The sequence below is a fragment of the Eucyclogobius newberryi genome, unplaced genomic scaffold (assembly GCF_026437365.1).
Source record: "Eucyclogobius newberryi isolate DKJ021-1_F unplaced genomic scaffold, fEucNew1.0.hap1 SCAF_126, whole genome shotgun sequence".
Lineage (NCBI taxonomy): Eukaryota > Metazoa > Chordata > Actinopteri > Gobiiformes > Gobiidae > Eucyclogobius > Eucyclogobius newberryi.
Window position 1 is genome coordinate 153,979 of NW_027315753.1, and position 22,094 is coordinate 176,072.

General features: G+C 53.3%; 1 protein-coding gene across 1 annotated transcript in view; it reads right to left on the reverse strand.

The window, feature by feature from the left end:
* LOC140357122 (uncharacterized) overlaps positions 1-22,094 on the reverse strand; it is a 40,537-nt gene that overhangs the window by 17,741 nt on the left and 702 nt on the right. Inside the window, exons 2-7 of the mRNA XM_072442040.1 lie at positions 15,636-15,823; positions 14,250-14,394; positions 13,992-14,168; positions 13,712-13,790; positions 13,527-13,583; positions 11,811-11,922 (exon numbers count right to left, since the gene is read on the reverse strand). Of these exons, the coding sequence (XP_072298141.1) occupies positions 11,811-11,922; positions 13,527-13,583; positions 13,712-13,790; positions 13,992-14,168; positions 14,250-14,394; positions 15,636-15,823 (758 nt within the window). The remainder of the gene's footprint in view (positions 1-11,810; positions 11,923-13,526; positions 13,584-13,711; positions 13,791-13,991; positions 14,169-14,249; positions 14,395-15,635; positions 15,824-22,094) is intronic.

A 22,094-nucleotide genomic window follows, 5' to 3' on the forward strand; every position in this document is an offset into this window, starting at 1 on the left:
TGATTTTGTCCTGGTTTAGTCCTGGTTTCGACTCTGGTTTTGTCCTGGTTTAGTCCTGGTTTAGTCCTGGTTTAGTCCTGGTTTATACCTGGTTTAGACCTGGTTTAGACTAGGTTTAGACCTGGTTTAGACTCTGGTTTAGTCCTGGTTTAGCCCTGGTTTAGACCTGGTTTAGTCCTAGTGTAGACCTGGTGTAGTCCTGGTTTAGACCTGGTTTAGTCCTGGTTTAGACCTGGTTTAGTCCTGGTTTAGTCCTGGTTTAGTCCTGGTTTAGACCTGGTTTAGTCCTGGTTTAGTCCTGGTCCAGTCCTGGTTTAGTCCTGGTTTAGTCCTGGTCCAGTCCTGGTGTAGTCCTGGTTTAGTCCTGGTCCAGTCCTGGTTTAGTCCTGGTTTAGTCCTGGTTTCGACTCTGGTTTTGTCCTGGTTTAGTCCTGGTTTCGACTCTGGTTTAGTCCTGGTTTAGTCCTGGTTTAGTCCTGGTTTATACCTGGTTTAGACCTGGTTTAGACAAGGTTTAGACCTGGTTTAGACTCTGGTTTAGTCCTGGTTTAGCCCTGGTTTAGACCTGGTTTAGTCCTAGTGTAGACCTGGTGTAGTCCTGGTTTAGACCTGGTTTAGTCCTGGTTTAGTCCTGGTTTAGACCTGGTTTAGTCCTGGTTTAGTCCTGGTTTAGTCCTGGTTTAGACCTGGTTTAGTCCTGGTTTAGTCCTGGTCCAGTCCTGGTTTAGTCCTGGTTTAGTCCTGGTCCAGTCCTGGTGTAGTCCTGGTTTAGTCCTGGTCCAGTCCTGGTGTAGTCCTGGTTTAGTCCTGGTCCAGTCCTGGTTTAGTCCTGGTTTAGTCCTGGTCCAGTCCTGGTTTAGTCCTGGTTTAGTCCTGGTCCAGTCCTGGTGTAGTCCTGGTTTAGTCCTGGTCCAGTCCTGGTTTAGTCCTGGTTTAGTCCTGGTTTAGTCCTGGTCCAGTCCTGGTGTAGTCCTGGTTTAGTCCTGGTCCAGTCCTGGTTTAGTCCTCGTTTAGTCCTGGTCCAGTCCTGGTGTAGTCCTGGTTTAGTCCTGGTCCAGTCCTGGTTTAGTCCTGGTGTAGTCCTGGTCCAGTCCTGGTTTAGTCCTGGTGTAGTCCTGGTCCAGTCCTGGTTTAGTCCTGGTGTAGTCCTGGTCCAGTCCTGGTTTAGTCCTGGTTTAGTACTGGTTTAGTCCTGGTCCAGTCCTGGTGTAGTCCTGGTTTAGTCCTGGTCCAGTCCTGGTTTAGTCCTGGTTTAGTCCTGGTCCAGTCCTGGTGTAGTCCTGGTTTAGTCCTGGTCCAGTCCTGGTTTAGTCCTGGTTTAGTCCTGGTTTAGTCCTGGTCCAGTCCTGGTGTAGTCCTGGTTTAGTCCTGGTCCAGTCCTGGTTTAGTCCTGGTGTAGTCCTGGTCCAGTCCTGGTTTAGTCCTGGTTTAGTCCTGGTCCAGTCCTGGTTTAGTCCTGGTGTAGTCCTGGTCCAGTCCTGGTTTAGTCCTGGTTTAGTCCTGGTCCAGTCCTGGTGTAGTCCTGGTTTAGTCCTGGTCCAGTCCTGGTTTAGTCCTGGTTTAGTCCTGGTGTAGTCCTGGTCCAGTCCTGGTGTAGTCCTGGTTTAGTCCTGGTCCAGTCCTGGTTTAGTCCTGGTGTAGTCCTGGTCCAGTCCTGGTTTAGTCCTGGTTTAGTCCTGGTCCAGTCCTGGTTTAGTCCTGGTGTAGTCCTGGTCCAGTCCTGGTTTAGTCCTGGTCCAGTCCTGGTTTAGTTCTGGTTTAGTCCTGGTTTAGTCCTGGTCCAGTCCTGGTGTAGTCCTGGTTTAGTCTTGGTCCAGTCCTGGTTTAGTCCTGGTTTAGTCCTGGTCCAGTCCTGGTGTAGTCCTGGTTTAGTCCTGGTCCAGTCCTGGTTTAGTCCTGGTTTAGTCCTGGTTTAGTCCTGGTTTAGTCCTGGTCCAGTCCTGGTCTAGTCCTGGTTTAGTCCTGGTACAGTCCTGGTTTTGTCCTCGTTTAGTCCTGGTCCAGTCCTGGTGTAGTCCTGGTTTAGTCCTGGTCCAGTCCTGGTTTAGTCCTGGTGTAGTCCTGGTCCAGTCCTGGTTTAGTCCTGGTATAGTCCTGGTCCAGTCCTGGTTTAGTCCTGGTGTAGTCCTGGTCCAGTCCTGGTTTAGTCCTGGTGTAGTCCTGGTCCAGTCCTGGTTTAGTCCTGGTGTAGTCCTGGTCCAGTCCTGGTGTAGTCCTGGTCCAGTCCTGGTTTAGTCCTGGTGTAGTCCTGGTCCAGTCCTGGTTTAGTCCTGGTTTAGTCCTGGTCCAGTCCTGGTTTAGTCCTGGTGTAGTCCTGGTCCAGTCCTGGTGTAGTCCTGGTCCAGTCCTGGTGTAGTCCTGGTGTAGTCCTGGTCCAGTCCTGGTTGAGTCCTGGTGCAGTCCTGGTCCAGTCCTGGTGTAGTCCTGGTTTAGTCCTGGTCCAGTCCTGGTTTAGTCCTGGTGTAGTCCTGGTCCAGTCCTGGTGTAGTCCTGGTGTAGTCCTGGTCCAGTCCTGGTTTAGTCCTGGTGTAGTCCTGGTCCAGTCCTGGTGTAGTCCTGGTTTAGTCCTGGTCCAGTCCTGGTTTAGTCCTGGTGTAGTCCTGGTTTAGTCCTGGTTTAGTCCTGGTTTAGTCCTGGTTTAGTCCTGGTTTAGACCTGGTTTAGTCCTGGTTTAGTCCTGGTTTAGACCTGGTTTAGTCCTGGTTTAGTCCTGGTCCAGTCCTGGTCTAGTCCTGGTTGAGTCCTGGTTGAGTCCTGGTCCAGTCCTGGTTTAGTCCTGGTTTAGTCCTGGTTTAGTCCTGGTCCAGTCCTGGTGTAGTCCTGGTTTAGTCCTGGTCCAGTCCTGGTTTAGTCCTGGTTTAGTCCTGGTCCAGTCCTGGTGTAGTCCTGGTTTAGTCCTGGTCCAGTCCTGGTTTAGTCCTGGTTTAGTCCTGGTCCAGTCCTGGTTTAGTCCTGGTTTAGTCCTGGTTTAGTCCTGGTCCAGTCCTGGTGTAGTCCTGGTTTAGTCCTGGTCCAGTCCTGGTTTAGTCCTCGTTTAGTCCTGGTCCAGTCCTGGTGTAGTCCTGGTTTAGTCCTGGTCCAGTCCTGGTTTAGTCCTGGTGTAGTCCTGGTCCAGTCCTGGTTTAGTCCTGGTATAGTCCTGGTCCAGTCCTGGTTTAGTCCTGGTGTAGTCCTGGTCCAGTCCTGGTTTAGTCCTGGTGTAGTCCTGGTCCAGTCCTGGTTTAGTCCTGGTTTAGTCCTGGTTTAGTCCTGGTCCAGTCCTGGTGTAGTCCTGGTTTAGTCCTGGTCCAGTCCTGGTTTAGTCCTGGTTTAGTCCTGGTCCAGTCCTGGTTTAGTCCTGGTTTAGTCCTGGTCCAATCCTGGTGTAGTCCTGGTTTAGTCCTGGTCCAGTCCTGGTTTAGTCCTGGTTTAGTCCTGGTCCAGTCCTGGTTTAGTCCTGGTTTAGTCCTGGTTTAGTCCTGGTCCAGTCCTGGTGTAGTCCTGGTTTAGTCCTGGTCCAGTCCTGGTTTAGTCCTCGTTTAGTCCTGGTCCAGTCCTGGTGTAGTCCTGGTTTAGTCCTGGTCCAGTCCTGGTTTAGTCCTGGTGTAGTCCTGGTCCAGTCCTGGTTTAGTCCTGGTATAGTCCTGGTCCAGTCCTGGTTTAGTCCTGGTGTAGTCCTGGTCCAGTCCTGGTTTAGTCCTGGTGTAGTCCTGGTCCAGTCCTGGTTTAGTCCTGGTTTAGTCCTGGTTTAGTCCTGGTCCAGTCCTGGTGTAGTCCTGGTTTAGTCCTGGTCCAGTCCTGGTTTAGTCCTGGTTTAGTCCTGGTCCAGTCCTGGTTTAGTCCTGGTTTAGTCCTGGTCCAGTCCTGGTTTAGTCCTGGTGTAGTCCTGGTCCAGTCCTGGTTTAGTCCTGGTGTAGTCCTGGTCCAGTCCTGGTGTAGTCCTGGTCCAGTCCTGGTTTAGTCCTGGTGTAGTCCTGGTCCAGTCCTGGTTTAGTCCTGGTTTAGTCCTGGTCCAGTCCTGGTGTAGTCCTGGTCCAGTCCTGGTTTAGTCCTGGTGTAGTCCTGGTCCAGTCCTGGTCCAGTCCTGGTTTAGTCCTGGTGTAGTCCTGGTCCAGTCCTGGTTTAGTCCTGGTTTAGTCCTGGTCCAGTCCTGGTTTAGTCCTGGTGTAGTCCTGGTCCAGTCCTGGTGTAGTCCTGGTCCAGTCCTGGTTTAGTCCTGGTCCAGTCCTGGTGTAGTCCTGGTTTAGTCCTGGTCCAGTCCTGGTTTAGTCCTGGTTTAGTCCTGGTTTAGTCCTGGTTTAGTCCTGGTCCAGTCCTGGTCTAGTCCTGGTTTAGTCCTGGTACAGTCCTGGTTTTGTCCTCGTTTAGTCCTGGTCCAGTCCTGGTGTAGTCCTGGTTTAGTCCTGGTCCAGTCCTGGTTTAGTCCTGGTGTAGTCCTGGTCCAGTCCTGGTTTAGTCCTGGTATAGTCCTGGTCCAGTCCTGGTTTAGTCCTGGTGTAGTCCTGGTCCAGTCCTGGTTTAGTCCTGGTGTAGTCCTGGTCCAGTCCTGGTGTAGTCCTGGTTTAGTCCTGGTCCAGTCCTGGTTTAGTCCTGGTGTAGTCCTGGTCCAGTCCTGGTGTAGTCCTGGTCCAGTCCTGGTTTAGTCCTGGTGTAGTCCTGGTCCAGTCCTGGTTTAGTCCTGGTTTAGTCCTGGTCCAGTCCTGGTTTAGTCCTGGTGTAGTCCTGGTCCAGTCCTGGTGTAGTCCTGGTCCAGTCCTGGTGTAGTCCTGGTGTAGTCCTGGTCCAGTCCTGGTTTAGTCCTGGTGCAGTCCTGGTCCAGTCCTGGTGTAGTCCTGGTTTAGTCCTGGTTTAGTCCTGGTCCAGTCCTGGTGTAGTCCTGGTTTAGTCCTGGTCCAGTCCTGGTTTAGTCCTGGTGTAGTCCTGGTCCAGTCCTGGTTTAGTCCTGGTTTAGTCCTGGTCCAGTCCTGGTTTAGTCCTGGTGTAGTCCTGGTCCAGTCCTGGTTTAGTCCTGGTTTAGTCCTGGTCCAGTCCTGGTGTAGTCCTGGTTTAGTCCTGGTCCAGTCCTGGTTTAGTCCTGGTTTAGTCCTGGTGTAGTCCTGGTCCAGTCCTGGTGTAGTCCTGGTTTAGTCCTGGTCCAGTCCTGGTTTAGTCCTGGTGTAGTCCTGGTCCAGTCCTGGTTTAGTCCTGGTTTAGTCCTGGTCCAGTCCTGGTTTAGTCCTGGTGTAGTCCTGGTCCAGTCCTGGTTTAGTCCTGGTCCAGTCCTGGTGTAGTCCTGGTTTAGTCCTGGTCCAGTCCTGGTGTAGTCCTGGTTTAGTCCTGGTCCAGTCCTGGTTTAGTCCTGGTTTAGTCCTGGTTTAGTCCTGGTCCAGTCCTGGTCTAGTCCTGGTTTAGTCCTGGTCCAGTCCTGGTTTAGTCCTGGTTTAGTCCTGGTTTAGTCTTGGTCCAGTCCTGGTTTAGTCCTGGTTTAGTCCTGGTCCAGTCCTGGTGTAGTCCTGGTTTAGTCCTGGTCCAGTCCTGGTTTAGTCCTGGTTTAGTCCTGGTTTAGTCCTGGTTTAGTCCTGGTCCAGTCCTGGTGTAGTCCTGGTTTAGTCCTGGTCCAGTCCTGGTTTAGTCCTGGTTTAGTCCTGGTTTAGTCTTGGTCCAGTCCTGGTTTAGTCCTGGTTTAGTCCTGGTCCAGTCCTGGTGTAGTCCTGGTTTAGTCCTGGTCCAGTCCTGGTTTAGTCCTGGTTTAGTCCTGGTTTAGTCCTGGTCCAGTCCTGGTCTAGTCCTGGTTTAGTCCTGGTACAGTCCTGGTTTTGTCCTCGTTTAGTCCTGGTCCAGTCCTGGTGTAGTCCTGGTTTAGTCCTGGTCCAGTCCTGGTTTAGTCCTGGTGTAGTCCTGGTCCAGTCCTGGTTTAGTCCTGGTATAGTCCTGGTCCAGTCCTGGTTTAGTCCTGGTGTAGTCCTGGTCCAGTCCTGGTTTAGTCCTGGTGTAGTCCTGGTCCAGTCCTGGTTTAGTCCTGGTGTAGTCCTGGTCCAGTCCTGGTGTAGTCCTGGTTTAGTCCTGGTCCAGTCCTGGTTTAGTCCTGGTGTAGTCCTGGTCCAGTCCTGGTGTAGTCCTGGTCCAGTCCTGGTTTAGTCCTGGTGTAGTCCTGGTCCAGTCCTGGTTTAGTCCTGGTTTAGTCCTGGTCCAGTCCTGGTTTAGTCCTGGTGTAGTCCTGGTCCAGTCCTGGTGTAGTCCTGGTAAAGTCCTGGTGTAGTCCTGGTGTAGTCCTGGTCCAGTCCTGGTTTAGTCCTGGTGCAGTCCTGGTCCAGTCCTGGTGTAGTCCTGGTTTAGTCCTGGTCCAGTCCTGGTTTAGTCCTGGTGTAGTCCTGGTCCAGTCCTGGTGTAGTCCTGGTGTAGTCCTGGTCCAGTCCTGGTTTAGTCCTGGTGTAGTCCTGGTCCAGTCCTGGTTTAGTCCTGGTTTAGTCCTGGTTTAGTCCTGGTTTAGTCCTGGTTTAGACCTGGTTTAGTCCTGGTTTAGTCCTGGTTTAGTCCTGGTCCAGTCCTGGTGTAGTCCTGGTTTAGTCCTGGTCCAGTCCTGGTTTAGTCCTGGTTTAGTCCTGGTTTAGTCCTGGTCCAGTCCTGGTTTAGTCCTGGTTTAGTCCTGGTTTAGTCCTGGTCCAGTCCTGGTGTAGTCCTGGTTTAGTCCTGGTCCAGTCCTGGTTTAGTCCTGGTTTAGTCCTGGTCCAGTCCTGGTGTAGTCCTGGTTTAGTCCTGGTCCAGTCCTGGTTTAGTCCTGGTGTAGTCCTGGTCCAGTCCTGGTTTAGTCCTGGTATAGTCCTGGTCCAGTCCTGGTTTAGTCCTGGTGTAGTCCTGGTCCAGTCCTGGTTTAGTCCTGGTGTAGTCCTGGTCCAGTCCTGGTTTAGTCCTGGTTTAGTACTGGTTTAGTCCTGGTCCAGTCCTGGTGTAGTCCTGGTTTAGTCCTGGTCCAGTCCTGGTTTAGTCCTGGTTTAGTCCTGGTCCAGTCCTGGTGTAGTCCTGGTTTAGTCCTGGTCCAGTCCTGGTTTAGTCCTGGTTTAGTCCTGGTTTAGTCCTGGTCCAGTCCTGGTGTAGTCCTGGTGTAGTCCTGGTCCAGTCCTGGTGTAGTCCTGGTTTAGTCCTGGTCCAGTCCTGGTTTAGTCCTGGTGTAGTCCTGGTCCAGTCCTGGTTTAGTCCTGGTGTAGTCCTGGTCCAGTCCTGGTTTAGTCCTGGTTTAGTCCTGGTCCAGTCCTGGTTTAGTCCTGGTGTAGTCCTGGTCCAGTCCTGGTGTAGTCCTGGTGTAGTCCTGGTCCAGTCCTGGTTTAGTCCTGGTGTAGTCCTGGTCCAGTCCTGGTGTAGTCCTGGTTTAGTCCTGGTCCAGTCCTGGTTTAGTCCTGGTGTAGTCCTGGTCCAGTCCTGGTGTAGTCCTGGTGTAGTCCTGGTCCAGTCCTGGTTTAGTCCTGGTGTAGTCCTGGTCCAGTCCTGGTGTAGTCCTGGTTTAGTCCTGGTCCAGTCCTGGTTTAGTCCTGGTTTAGTCCTGGTCCAGTCCTGGTGTAGTCCTGTTTTAGTCTTGGTCCAGTCCTGGTTTAGTCCTGGTTTAGTCCTGGTCCAGTCCTGGTGTAGTCCTGGTTTAGTCCTGGTCCAGTCCTGGTTTAGTCCTGGTTTAGTCCTGGTTTAGTCCTGGTTTAGTCCTGGTCCAGTCCTGGTCTAGTCCTGGTTTAGTCCTGGTACAGTCCTGGTTTTGTCCTCGTTTAGTCCTGGTCCAGTCCTGGTGTAGTCCTGGTTTAGTCCTGGTCCAGTCCTGGTTTAGTCCTGGTGTAGTCCTGGTCCAGTCCTGGTTTAGTCCTGGTATAGTCCTGGTCCAGTCCTGGTCTAGTCCTGGTGTAGTCCTGGTCCAGTCCTGGTTTAGTCCTGGTGTAGTCCTGGTCCAGTCCTGGTTTAGTCCTGGTGTAGTCCTGGTCCAGTCCTGGTGTAGTCCTGGTTTAGTCCTGGTCCAGTCCTGGTTTAGTCCTGGTGTAGTCCTGGTCCAGTCCTGGTGTAGTCCTGGTCCAGTCCTGGTTTAGTCCTGGTGTAGTCCTGGTCAAGTCCTGGTTTAGTCCTGGTTTAGTCCTGGTCCAGTCCTGGTTTAGTCCTGGTGTAGTCCTGGTCCAGTCCTGGTGTAGTCCTGGTCCAGTCCTGGTGTAGTCCTGGTGTAGTCCTGGTCCAGTCCTGGTTTAGTCCTGGTGCAGTCCTGGTCCAGTCCTGGTGTAGTCCTGGTTTAGTCCTGGTCCAGTCCTGGTTTAGTCCTGGTGTAGTCCTGGTCCAGTCCTGGTGTAGTCCTGGTGTAGTCCTGGTCCAGTACTGGTTTAGTCCTGGTGTAGTCCTGGTCCAGTCCTGGTGTAGTCCTGGTTTAGTCCTGGTCCAGTCCTGGTGTAGTCCTGGTTTAGTCCTGGTCCAGTCCTGGTTTAGTCCTCGTTTAGTCCTGGTCCAGTCCTGGTGTAGTCCTGGTTTAGTCCTGGTCCAGTCCTGGTTTAGTCCTGGTGTAGTCCTGGTCCAGTCCTGGTTTAGTCCTGGTATAGTCCTGGTCCAGTCCTGGTTTAGTCCTGGTGTAGTCCTGGTCCAGTCCTGGTTTAGTCCTGGTGTAGTCCTGGTCCAGTCCTGGTTTAGTCCTGGTTTAGTACTGGTTTAGTCCTGGTCCAGTCCTGGTGTAGTCCTGGTTTAGTCCTGGTCCAGTCCTGGTTTAGTCCTGGTTTAGTCCTGGTCCAGTCCTGGTGTAGTCCTGGTCCAGTCCTGGTTTACTCCTGGTTTAGTCCTGGTTTAGTCCTGGTTTAGTCCTGGTCCAGTCCTGGTGTAGTCCTGGTTTAGTCCTGGTCCAGTCCTGGTTTAGTCCTGGTGTAGTCCTGGTCCAGTCCTGGTGTAGTCCTGGTTTAGTCCTGGTCCAGTCCTGGTTTAGTACTGGTGTAGTCCTGGTCCAGTCCTGGTGTAGTCCTGGTCCAGTCCTGGTTTAGTCCTGGTGTAGTCCTGGTCCAGTCCTGGTTTAGTCCTGGTTTAGTCCTGGTCCAGTCCTGGTTTAGTCCTGGTGTAGTCCTGGTCCAGTCCTGGTGTAGTCCTGGTCCAGTCCTGGTGTAGTCCTGGTGTAGTCCTGGTCCAGTCCTGGTTTAGTCCTGGTGTAGTCCTGGTCCAGTCCTGGTGTAGTCCTGGTTTAGTCCTGGTCCAGTCCTGGTTTAGTCCTGGTGTAGTCCTGGTCCAGTCCTGGTGTAGTCCTGGTCCAGTCCTGGTTTAGTCCTGGTGTAGTCCTGGTCCAGTCCTGGTGTAGTCCTGGTTTAGTCCTGGTCCAGTCCTGGTTTAGTCCTGGTGTAGTCCTGGTCCAGTCCTGGTTTAGTCCTGGTTTAGTCCTGGTTTAGTCCTGGTTTAGTCCTGGTTTAGACCTGGTTTAGTCCTGGTTTAGTCCTGGTTTAGTCCTGGTTTAGACCTGGTTTAGTCCTGGTTTAGTCCTGGTCCAGTCCTGGTTTAGTCCTGGTTTAGTCCTGGTCCAGTCCTGGTTTAGTCCTGGTTTAGTCCTGGTTTAGTCCTGGTCCAGTCCTGGTGTAGTCCTGGTTTAGTCCTGGTCCAGTCCTGGTTTAGTCCTGGTTTAGTCCTGGTCCAGTCCTGGTGTAGTCCTGGTTTAGTCCTGGTCCAGTCCTGGTTTAGTCCTGGTTTAGTCCTGGTCCAGTCCTGGTTTAGTCCTGGTTTAGTCCTGGTTTAATCCTGGTGTAGTCCTGGTCCAGTCCTGGTTTAGTCCTGGTTTAGTACTGGTTTAGTCCTGGTCCAGTCCTGGTGTAGTCCTGGTTTAGTCCTGGTCCAGTCCTGGTTTAGTCCTGGTTTAGTCCTGGTCCAGTCCTGGTGTAGTCCTGGTTTAGTCCTGGTCCAGTCCTGGTTTAGTCCTGGTTTAGTCCTGGTTTAGTCCTGGTCCAGTCCTGGTGTAGTCCTCGTTTAGTCCTGGTCCAGTCCTGGTTTAGTCCTGGTGTAGTCCTGGTCCAGTCCTGGTGTAGTCCTGGTTTAGTCCTGGTCCAGTCCTGGTTTAGTCCTGGTGTAGTCCTGGTCCAGTCCTGGTTTAGTCCTGGTTTAGTCCTGGTCCAGTCCTGGTTTAGTCCTGGTGTAGTCCTGGTCCAGTCCTGGTTTAGTCCTGGTTTAGTCCTGGTGTAGTCCTGGTCCAGTCCTGGTTTAGTCCTGGTTTAGTCCTGGTCCAGTCCTGGTGTAGTCCTGGTTTAGTCCTGGTCCAGTCCTGGTTTAGTCCTGGTTTAGTCCTGGTCCAGTCCTGGTGTAGTCCTGGTTTAGTCCTGGTCCAGTCCTGGTTTAGTCCTGGTTTAGTCCTGGTTTAGTCCTGGTTTAGTCCTGGTCCAGTCCTGGTCTAGTCCTGGTTTAGTCCTGGTAGTCCTGGTTTTGTCCTCGTTTAGTCCTGGTCCAGTCCTGGTGTAGTCCTGGTTTAGTCCTGGTCCAGTCCTGGTTTAGTCCTGGTGTAGTCCTGGTCCAGTCCTGGTTTAGTCCTGGTATAGTCCTGGTCCAGTCCTGGTTTAGTCCTGGTGTAGTCCTGGTCCAGTCCTGGTTTAGTCCTGGTGTAGTCCTGGTCCAGTCCTGGTTTAGTCCTGGTGTAGTCCTGGTCCAGTCCTGGTGTAGTCCTGGTCCAGTCCTGGTTTAGTCCTGGTGTAGTCCTGGTCCAGTCCTGGTTTAGTCCTGGTTTAGTCCTGGTCCAGTCCTGGTTTAGTCCTGGTGTAGTCCTGGTCCAGTCCTGGTGTAGTCCTGGTCCAGTCCTGGTTTAGTCCTGGTCCAGTCCTGGTTTAGTCCTGGTGTAGTCCTGGTCCAGTCCTGGTTTAGTCCTGGTTTAGTCCTGGTCCAGTCCTGGTGTAGTCCTGGTTTAGTCCTGGTCCAGTCCTGGTTTAGTCCTGGTTTAGTCCTGGTCCAGTCCTGGTTTAGTCCTGGTTTAGTCCTGGTTTAGTCCTGGTTTAGTCCTTGTCCAGTCCTGGTCTAGTCCTGGTTTAGTCCTGGTACAGTCCTGGTTTTGTCCTCGTTTAGTCCTGGTCCAGTCCTGGTGTAGTCCTGGTTTAGTCCTGGTCCAGTCCTGGTTTAGTCCTGGTGTAGTCCTGGTCCAGTCCTGGTTTAGTCCTGGTATAGTCCTGGTCCAGTCCTGGTTTAGTCCTGGTGTAGTCCTGGTCCAGTCCTGGTTTAGTCCTGGTTTAGTCCTGGTCCAGTCCTGGTTTAGTCCTGGTGTAGTCCTGGTCCAGTCCTGGTGTAGTCCTGGTCCAGTCCTGGTTTAGTCCTGGTGTAGTCCTGGTCCAGCCCTGGTTTAGTCCTGGTTTAGTCCTGGTCCAGTCCTGGTTTAGTCCTGGTGTAGTCCTGGTCCAGTCCTGGTGTAGTCCTGGTCCAGTCCTGGTTTAGTCCTGGTTTAGTCCTGGTCCAGTCCTGGTGTAGTCCTGGTTTAGTCCTGGTCCAGTCCTGGTTTAGTCCTGGTGTAGTCCTGGTCCAGTCCTGGTGTAGTCCTGGTCCAGTCCTGGTTTAGTCCTGGTTTAGTCCTGGTCCAGTCCTGGTTTAGTCCTGGTTTAGTCCTGGTCCAGTCCTGGTTTAGTCCTGGTGTAGTCCTGGTCCAGTCCTGGTGTAGTCCTGGTCCAGTCCTGGTTTAGTCCTGGTGTAGTCCTGGTCCAGTCCTGGTTTAGTCCTGGTTTAGTCCTGGTCCAGTCCTGGTTTAGTCCTGGTGTAGTCCTGGTCCAGTCCTGGTGTAGTCCTGGTCCAGTCCTGGTTTAGTCCTGGTTTAGTCCTGGTCCAGTCCTGGTGTAGTCCTGGTTTAGTCCTGGTCCAGTCCTGGTGTAGTCCTGGTTTAGTCCTGGTCCAGTCCTCACCCTTGACCAGGTACAGTCCGACCTTGTTCCAGTTTGGGGTGAGTCTGCAGATGAGGCTGAAGGACACACAGACCTGGAGCGTCCCGGGATAAACCTGCTCTGGACTCTTCATCTGGAACAAACACATGAAAGAAACAATCATACAATATTTAGCTCATCAAAATAATACGAACATCTAAATGTTTAAGTATTAAAGGCTGAACATTGGCGACCCCTGCTGAAGTTCTACTGGTATTACAACTGAGCCTGGACTTGAGCCTGGACCTGAGCCTGGACCTGAGCCTGGACCTGAGCCTGGACCTGGACCTGAGCCTGGACTTGAGTCTGGACCTGAGCCTGGACCTGGACCTGAGTCTGGACTTGAGCCTGGACCTGAGCCTGGACCTGAGCCTGAGCCTGGACCTGAGCCTGGACCTGAGCCTGGACCTGGACCTGAGTCTGGACCTGAGCCTGGACTTGAGTCTGGACCTGAGCCTGGACCTGAGCCTGGACCTGGACCTGAGTCTGGACCTGAGCCTGGACCTGAGTCTGGACCTGAGCCTGGACCTGGACCTGAGCCTGGACCTGAGCCTGGACCTGGATCTGAGTCTGGACCTGAGCCTGGACCTGAGTCTGGACCTGAGCCTGGACCTGGACCTGAGCCTGGACCTGAGCCTGGACCTGGACCTGAGTCTGGACCTGAGTCTGTACCTGAGTCTGGACCTGGACCTGAGCCTGGACCTGGAATTGAGTCTGGACCTGAGCCTGGACCTGGACCTGAGCCTGGACCTGGACCTGAGCCTGGACCTGAGCCTGGACCTGAGCCTGGACCTGAGTCTGGACCTGAGTCTGGACCTGGACCTGAGCCTGGACCTGGACCTGAGCCTGGACCTGGACCTGAGCCTGGACCTGAGCCTGGACCTGAGTCTGGACCTGAGTCTGGACCTGAGTCTGGACCTGGACCTGAGCCTGGACCTGAGCCTGGACCTGAGTCTGGACCTGAGTCTGGACCTGAGCCTGGACCTGATCCTGGACCTGATCCTGGACCTGAGCCTGGACCTGAGCCTGGACCTGAGTCTGGACCTGAGTCTGGTCCTGAGTCTGGTCCTGAGCCTGGACCTGAGTCTGGACCTGACTCTGGACCTGGACCTGAGTCTGGAACTGAATCTGGACCTGAGTCTGGACCTGAGTCTGGACCTGAGTCTGGACCTGAGTCTGAGTCTGGTCCTGGACCTGAGCCTGGACCTGACTCTGGACCTGGACCTGAGTCTGGACCTGAGTCTGGTCCTGGACCTGAGTCTGGACCTGGACCTGAGTCTGGACCTGAGTCTGGACCTGAGTCTGGTCCTGGACCTGAGTCTGGACCTGAGTCTGGACCTGAGTCTGGTCCTGGACCTGAGTCTGGACCTGAGTCTGGACCTGAGTCTGGACCTGAGTCTGGTCCTGGAACTGAGTCTGGACCTGAGTCTGGACCTGAGTCTGGACCTGAGTCTGGTCCTGGACCTGAGTCTGGACCTGAGTCTGGACCTGAGTCTGGACCTGAGTCTGGACCTGGACCTGAGTCTGGACCTGAGTCTGGACCTGGACCTGAGTCTGGACCTGAGTCTGGACCTGAGTCTGGACCTGAGTCTGGTCCTGGAACTGAGTCTGGACCTGAGTCTGGACCTGAGTCTGGACCTGAGTCTGGTCCTGGACCTGAGTCTGGACCTGAGTCTGGTCAGGACAGAAGTCGTTCACCTGAAGACAGTGTCTGTGAATGAAGCCCTGAAGAACTCCAGACTGGAAGAACTGGACCTGAAACACAGAAAATGTAGCGCCTGGATTAAACCCGGTTTAGACCCGGTTTAGACCCGGTTTAGACCCGGCTTAGACCATGTTAGACCCGGTTGAGACCCGGTTTAGACCCGGGTTAGTCCACTCACAGTCATGACCGCAGTGATCTCGGTGAATGAGTCTAAAGCCGGCGCAGCCAAAACGTCAGAGAAAAGAAGAACCAGCTTCCTGAAAACACACAAACCATTATGTGTTGGTCACCTGCTCTGTTTGGATGTGTTGGTCACCTGCTCGTGCTGTTTGGATGTGTTGGTCACCTGCTCTGTTTGGATGTGTTGGTCACCTGCTCTGTTTGGATGTGTTGGTCACCTGCTCCTGCTCTTTGGATGTGTTGGTCACCTGCTCATGCTGTTTGGATGTGTTGGTCACCTGCTCTGTTTGGATGTGTTGGTCACCTGCTCCTGCTCTTTGGATGTGTTGGTCACCTGCTCGTGCTCTTTGGATGTGTTGGTCACCTGCTCGTGCTGTTTGGATGTGTTGGTCACCTGCTCGTGCTGTTTGGATGTGTTGGTCACCTGCTCTGTTTGGATGTGTTGGTCACCTGCTCTGTTTGGATGTGTTGGTCACCTGCTCCTGCTCTTTGGATGTGTTGGTCACCTGCTCATGCTGTTTGGATGTGTTGGTTACCTGCTCGTGCTCATCTGTTTGGTGCGCGGTTTGTCGTAATCGTCCTGTAACTTCAGAGCGACGCAGCAGAGACTCTGGAGCTCGGGCAGCGACAGGAAGAACACGGCACTCATCCTGAAACACACGGATCTGGACGACACAGACTCTGTAACGTTTGATTAAAGACGTTTTAAAACAAAGAAACCTACATTTTGACAAATCGAAATGTCAAAATAGAATAAACAATGAGTGATTCTGTAAGTGATGCACTTTACTTGAATATATTTGCTCTCAAAATGCCTTGACACAGTATTATCTCTTTAAAAAGGCATAATATACAGAAATACTGGTTACCTAATTAAAATAAATAATTACTCATACTCAAATAATTCTCAATTAAAATAAAATGGAGATTATTTTATCATTAACATAATAACTAACTTATTAACATAATATGTTGTCTTTTTATAATACATAAAATAACTTGTCACAAAAGAAAACTAAATTCTTAAAATAAATTTTAACAAAGTCAAAACTGTTTTCACGTTTATGGTTTAGTATTTTTTTGTGTTGCCCAAACTGAAATAATAACAAAAGATGAGACAATATTAGAACAAAAATACGGCGGACTTACCTGCCTTTAGCCTAGCGCAAGCTAAATCGCCAAATACACGGTCTTTATTCTATTTTATGTTCCTTTTTCAGACTAAGAGTTACAACAAATGCTCCTTTATCGTCGTTTCTTGAGGAGATTCGCTTCAATAAGACGAAAAACAGAATAAAATCTAAATAGTTTATCCAAATATTAACTTTAGCACGAACAATGTCTTTAGCAAGAAAGATCTTCCGTGAGAGCAGGATGTATCACTCTGTATCAATGATCAAACTACGTAAATAGCGTTCATATCTAGAAATGTAACGCTTTTATTTCTTTTTTAGAGGCAATAAGAATAATTTTGTATTACATTTTATTATCGTGAACGAATATAATAGATGAATAGCTATGCCAACTGATTAAATCTAAAAAAAAATACAACTGAACAAGGTGAATTAAGGTTAGTAAGGTATTACGTCTGTTGTTGTGTCATTAATTGTAAGAATAGCACTAAGTAAAGTAAAGTAAAGTAAAGTAAAGTAAAAAGAAGTAAAGTAAAGTAAAGTAAGCTCAAAGTCCCGTTTTATGAGGTTTGGAGGAGGAAGTAGTGGCGCATTGTGTTCAATAACAATCTCGGACTTTGGGACCTGGACGCTTTCCCGCCACAGCTGCCAAAACGTACAAATGCGTTGTTATAGCGACGTTTTAAAGCTTCACTCTGTTTTTTTTCCCAAACAGACGCGTTTGAGGCCGACAGCGGGAGAGTTCACGGTCATCCTGGGACAGTGATAAAGCTCCGTGTCGTCACAAACCGTCATTAAAGCCCCGGGACGCGTGAGAAGCCCCGTTCCCCCCGAACTTAGGCGACCTCGGTGGAGAGTGAGAACAGAACAGACCAATCAGAGAGCGAGGAAGAGAGCGCTGGGCCAATGGGAGCGCTGGATGTGTTAAAGAGGCGGGTGCCAGGGTTGTGGAAACGCAGATGTGTTTAGGAGTTTTTCTGCGAAAGATGAAAGGTGAATTATTGATCCTGAGTCTATCTAAAGTGTATTTGGAGATAGTTTTCATCCATTCAACTATTCTATTATTTAAAGAGCACATATTACATAGGATAGACTTATTATTACAGATGTTATTACAGTGTTCTCGTCATAAACTGCATGTTTGAACAACCTCGTAATGTTCTGTATCTGAGGCTCGACTGCTCACTTACCCCCTATCCCCGCCCACTGCTCTGGACTTAACTGTGGTTATTTAACAAAACTCAGACTCTGGGTCACACACGCAGGGTTATAAAACAAATAATTATAAAAACATGTAAATTGAATTTGGTCGTTTTGAACAGGAAGTCAATAGACCAGTTGCTAGAATTACATGACAAATATTATGCATTAAAGGCGCAATGGACGATTTTTCGGCAATTTGAGAACTCAGGCGGAAGTGCACATGCCACTCCCCCGTGCTCGTGCCACTCCCCCGTGCTCGTGCCACTCCCCCGTGCACGTGCCACTCCCCCGTGCTCGTGCCACTCCCCCGTGCACATGCCACTCCCCCGGGCACATGCCACTCCCCCGGGCACATGCCACTCCCCCGTGCACATGCCACTCCCCCGGGCACATGCCACTCCCCCGTGCACATGCCACTCCCCCGTGCACATGCCACTCCCCCGGGCACATGCCACTCCCCCGTGCACATGCCACTCCCCCGTGCACATGCCACTCCCCCGGGCACATGCCACTCCCCCGGGAACATGCCACTCCCCCGTGTACATGCCACTTCCCCGTGCACATGCCACTCCCCCGTGCACATGCCACTCCCCCGGGCACATGCCACTCCCCCGGGCACATGCCACTCCCCCGTGCACATGCCACTCCCCCGGGCACATGCCACTCCCCCGGGCACATGCCACTCCCCCGGGCACATGCCACTCCCCCGTGCACATGCCACTCCCCCGGGCACTCCCCCGTGCACATGCCACTCCCCCGTGTACATGCCACTCCCCCGGGCACATGCCACTCCCCCGTGCACATGCCACTCCCCCGGGCACGTGCCACTCCCCCGTGCACATGCCACTCCCCCGTGCACATGCCACTCCCCCTGGCACATGCCACTCCCCCGTGCTCGTGCCACTCCCCCGGGCACGTGCCACTCCCCCGGGCACGTGCCACTCCCCCGTGCACGTGCCACTCCCCCGTGCACATGCCACTCCCCCTGGCACATGCCACTCCCCCGTGCTCGTGCCACTCCCCCTGGCACATGCCACTCCCCCGTGCTCGTGCCACTCCCCCGTGCACGTGCCACTCCCCCGTGCACATGCCACTCCCCCGTGCACATGCCACTCCCCCGTGCACATGCCACTCCCCCGTGCACGTGCCACTCCCCCGTGCTCGTGCCACTCCCCCGGGCACGTGCCACTCCCCCGTGCACATGCCACTTCCCCGTGCACATGCCACTCCCCCGTGCACATGCCACTCCCCCGGGCACATGCCACTCCCCCGGGCACATGCCACTCCCCCTGGCACATGCCACTCCCCCGTGCTCGTGCCACTCCCCCGTGCACGTGCCACTCCCCCGTGCGCGTGCCACTCCCCCGGGCACGTGCCACTCCCCCGGGCACGTGCCACTCCCCCGTGCACATGCCACTCCCCCGTGCACATGCCACTCCCCCGTGCACATGCCACTCCCCCGGGCACATGCCACTCCCCCGTGCACATGCCACTCCCCCGTGCACATGCCACTCCCCCGTGCTCGTGCCACTCCCCCGGGCACGTGCCACTCCCCCGTGCACATGCCACTTCCCCGTGCACATGCCACTCCCCCGTGCACATGCCACTCCCCCGGGCACATGCCACTCCCCCGGGCACATGCCACTCCCCCGGGCACATGCCACTCCCCCGTGCACATGCCACTCCCCCGGGCACATGCCACTCCCCCGTGTACATGCCACTCCCCCAGGCACATGCCACTCCCCCGTGCACATGCCACTCCCCCGTGCACATGCCACTCCCCCGTGCACATGCCACTCCCCCGTGCACGTGCCACTCCCCCGTGCACATGCCACTCCCCCTGGCACATGCCACTCCCCCGTGCTCGTGCCACTCCCCCGGGCACGTGCCACTCCCCCGGGCACGTGCCACTCCCCCGTGCACGTGCCACTCCCCCGTGCACATGCCACTCCCCCGTGCACATGCCACTCCCCCGGGCACATGCCACTCCCCCGGGCACATGCCACTCCCCCGGGCACATGCCACTCCCCCGTGCACATGCCACTCCCCCGGGCACATGCCACTCCCCCGTGTACATGCCACTCCCCCAGGCACGTGCCACTCCCCCGGGCACATGCCACTCCCCCGTGCACATGCCACTCCCCCGTGCACATGCCACTCCCCCGTGCACGTGCCACTCCCCCGTGCACGTGCCACTCCCCCGTGCACATGCCACTCCCCCTGGCACATGCCACTCCCCCGTGCTCGTGCCACTCCCCCGGGCACGTGCCACTCCCCCGGGCACGTGCCACTCCCCCGTGCACGTGCCACTCCCCCGTGCACATGCCACTCCCCCGTGCACATGCCACTCCCCCGTGCGGACTGATACAACACACACGTGCGTTTGTTTATCAGCGCGACGGATCACATCGCATCGCTCGTCTTTTTTAGATTTCCGTCTCTTCTGTGTCAGCTCCAACTGTCTTTCTCCGTCTTCATTTTGTCCCGTACACTGAGGGAACTATATTATGATAGATCAATGCGCTTAGACACGCGGAAACGTGCTGCTCTTAGGTGAGCGGTAGGTGCGTTTTATGATTGATACGTGGCAGGACTAATCCACGCCATGAGGAAATAAGACTCAGATTTGGGTCAAAAAAATGGTCCATTCAACCTTTAAGTGTATTATTATCGGCCTTTAAACATGATCTTGTACCTTTGGTTTGGCATCTCATGTTTAAGAACTAAAAACAAAATGATTATACATAATATGTATAATCATTTTGTTATATAATGGATCTCTGCTGATTCCCTAGGGCCTAACTGAGCTTTTGCGCCATCTACTGGACGCAGAGAGAATTACACACATTTCAAGAGTCACAGATGGAGGAGATTTAGAACGGAGTGTTTCTGAGGCTCGGAGGGGAGAGGAGTTTATCTGTGAATGAAGCTGAATGTGCTCCAGAGTTTGTGACGAGTGAGAACAGAGTGAGAACAGAGTGAGAACAGAGAGAGAACAGAGAGAGAACAGAGAGAGAACAGAGTGAGAACAGAGTGAGAACAGAGAGAGAACAGAGAGAGAACAGAGTGAGAACAGAGAGAGAACAGAGAGAGAACAGAGTGAGAACAGAGTGAGAACAGAGTGAGAACAGAGAGAGAACAGAGTGAGAACAGAGTGAGAACAGAGTGAGAACAGAGAGAGAACAGAGTGAGAACAGAGAGAGAACAGAGTGAGAACAGAGAGAGAACAGAGTGAGAACAGAGAGAGAACAGAGAGAGAACAGAGTGAGAACAGAGTGAGAACAGAGTGAGAACAGAGAGAGAACAGAGTGAGAACAGAGAGAGAACAGAGAGAGAACAGAGAGAGAACAGAGTGAGAACAGAGTGAGAACAGAGTGAGAACAGAGAGAGAACAGAGTGAGAACAGAGTGAGAACAGAGAGAGAACAGAGTGAGAACAGAGTGAGAACAGAGAGAGAACAGAGAGAGAACAGAGAGAGAACAGAGTGAGAACAGAGTGAGAACAGAGAGAGAACAGAGTGAGAACAGAGTGAGAACAGAGAGAGAACAGAGTGAGAACAGAGTGAGAACAGAGTGAGAACAGAGAGAGAACAGAGTGAGAACAGAGTGAGAACAGAGAGAGAACAGAGTGAGAACAGAGTGAGAACAGAGAGAGAACAGAGAGAGAACAGAGTGAGAACAGAGAGAGAACAGAGAGAGAACAGAGTGAGAACAGAGTGAGAACAGAGTGAGAACAGAGAGAGAACAGAGAGAGAACAGAGTGAGAACAGAGAGAGAACAGAGAGAGAACAGAGTGAGAACAGAGTGAGAACAGAGAGAGAACAGAGAGAGAACAGAGTGAGAACAGAGTGAGAACAGAGAGAGAACAGAGAGAGAACAGAGTGAGAACAGAGTGAGAACAGAGTGAGAACAGAGAGAGAACAGAGAGAGAACAGAGTGAGAACAGAGTGAGAACAGAGAGAGAACAGAGAGAGAACAGAGAGAGAACAGAGTGAGAACAGAGTGAGAACAGAGTGAGAACAGAGTGAGAACAGAGAGAGAACAGAGAGAGAACAGAGTGAGAACAGAGAGAGAACAGAGAGAGAACAGAGTGAGAACAGAGTGAGAACAGAGAGAGAACAGAGAGAGAACAGAGTGAGAACAGAGTGAGAACAGAGTGAGAACAGAGTGAGAACAGAGTGAGAACAGAGAGAGAACAGAGTGAGAACAGAGTGAGAACAGAGTGAGAACAGAGAGAGAACAGAGTGAGAACAGAGTGAGAACAGAGTGAGAACAGAGAGAGAACAGAGTGAGAACAGAGTGAGAACAGAGAGAGAACAGAGTGAGAACAGAGTGAGAACAGAGAGAGAACAGAGTCAAAGAGAGAGATAAATAAACTATTTACACAATATGTGCCCTTTAATTAGTTTTAGATCAAAAGTGCGGTGGCTAATTTTATAGCTATGTACTAAATATTTAAAAAAGCATACTAGGTCTACTTTAAAAAATCATATTTTTACATACATACTTTTACCCTATTTTTTATTTAAAGGTTGAATTGACGATTTTTTTTGGCCCAGATCTGAGTCTTATTTCCTCGTGGCGTGGACTGCACCTACTGCTCACCTGCAGAGCCTCGTTCACCTGCAGAGCCTCGTTCACCTGCAGAGCCCTCGGGAGTGGCATGGGCACGGGGAGTGGCATGAGCACGGGGGAGTGGCATGTGCACGGGGGAGTGGCATGAGCACGGGGGAGTGGCATGCGCACGGGGGAGTGTCATGCGCACGGGGGAGTGGCATGAGCACGGGGGAGTGGCATGTGCACGGGGAGTGGCATGTGCACGGGGAGTGGCATGAGCACGGGGGAGTGGCATGTGCACGGGGGAGTGGCATGTGCACGGGGGAGTGGCATGTACGGGGGAGTGGCATGTAGGGGGAGTGGCATGTAGGGGGAGTGGCATGTAGGGGGAGTGGCATGTACAGGGGAGTGGCATGCGCACGGGCGAGTGGCATGTACGGGGGAGTGGCATGTGCACGGGGGAGTGGCATGTGCACGGGGGAGTGGCATGTGCACGGGGGAGTGGCATGTACGGGGGAGTGGCATGTGCACGGGGGAGTGGCATGTACGGGGGAGTGGCATGTACGGGGGAGTGGCATGCGCACGGGGGAGTGGCATGTACGGGGGAGTGGCATGTGCACGGGGGAGTGGCATGTACGGGGGAGTGGCATGTACGGGGGAGTGGCATGCGCACGGGGGAGTGGCATGTGCACGGGGGAGTGGCATGTGCACGGGGAGTGGCATGTGCACGGGGGAGTGGCATGTGCACGGGGGAGTGACATGTACGGGGGAGTGGCATGTACGGGGGAGTGGCATGCGCACGGGGGAGTGGCATGAGCACGGGGGAGTGGCATACGCACGGGGGAGTGGCATGTGCACGGGGGAGTGGCATGTGCACGGGGGAGTGGCATGAGCACGGGGGAGTGGCATGAGCATGGCGGAGTGGCATGAGCACGGGGGAGTGGCACGAGCACGGGGGAGTGGCATGAGCACGGGGGAGTGGCATGAGCACGGGGGAGTGGCATGTGCACGGGGGAGTGGCATACGCACGGGGGAGTGGCATGTGCACGGGGGAGTGGCATGAGCACGGGGGAGTGGCATGGGCACGGGGAGTGGCATGAGCACGGGGGAGTGGCATGAGGAGTGGCATATATATATATATATATAAAAGTCTTATGTCCATCGCGCTCTTATTTCCTGGTTTTTCGGTATCGGATAGAACTTCTCTCTGTTTATTTTCCCGTTGCTGCATCAACTGCCACATAAACCTTCACCATTGTGATAATAGTAGAGAGTGCGATATCATTAATGACGTTTTGGGCCTCTTTGAGCCGTGTTTCCTCGTAAATCGAAGCAGAAAAACTCCGGGGCTGGTATGGGGAGACACGAGAGCCTGGAGCAGCGCGGAGCCGGGGGGAAGGGGGCGGCAGGCGGGAGGGTGAGGGGGGAGGGTGGAGGGTGATGGTGACCTGTGCCTGGTGTTATGACGCGGTCTTGCACCCACCCCCCG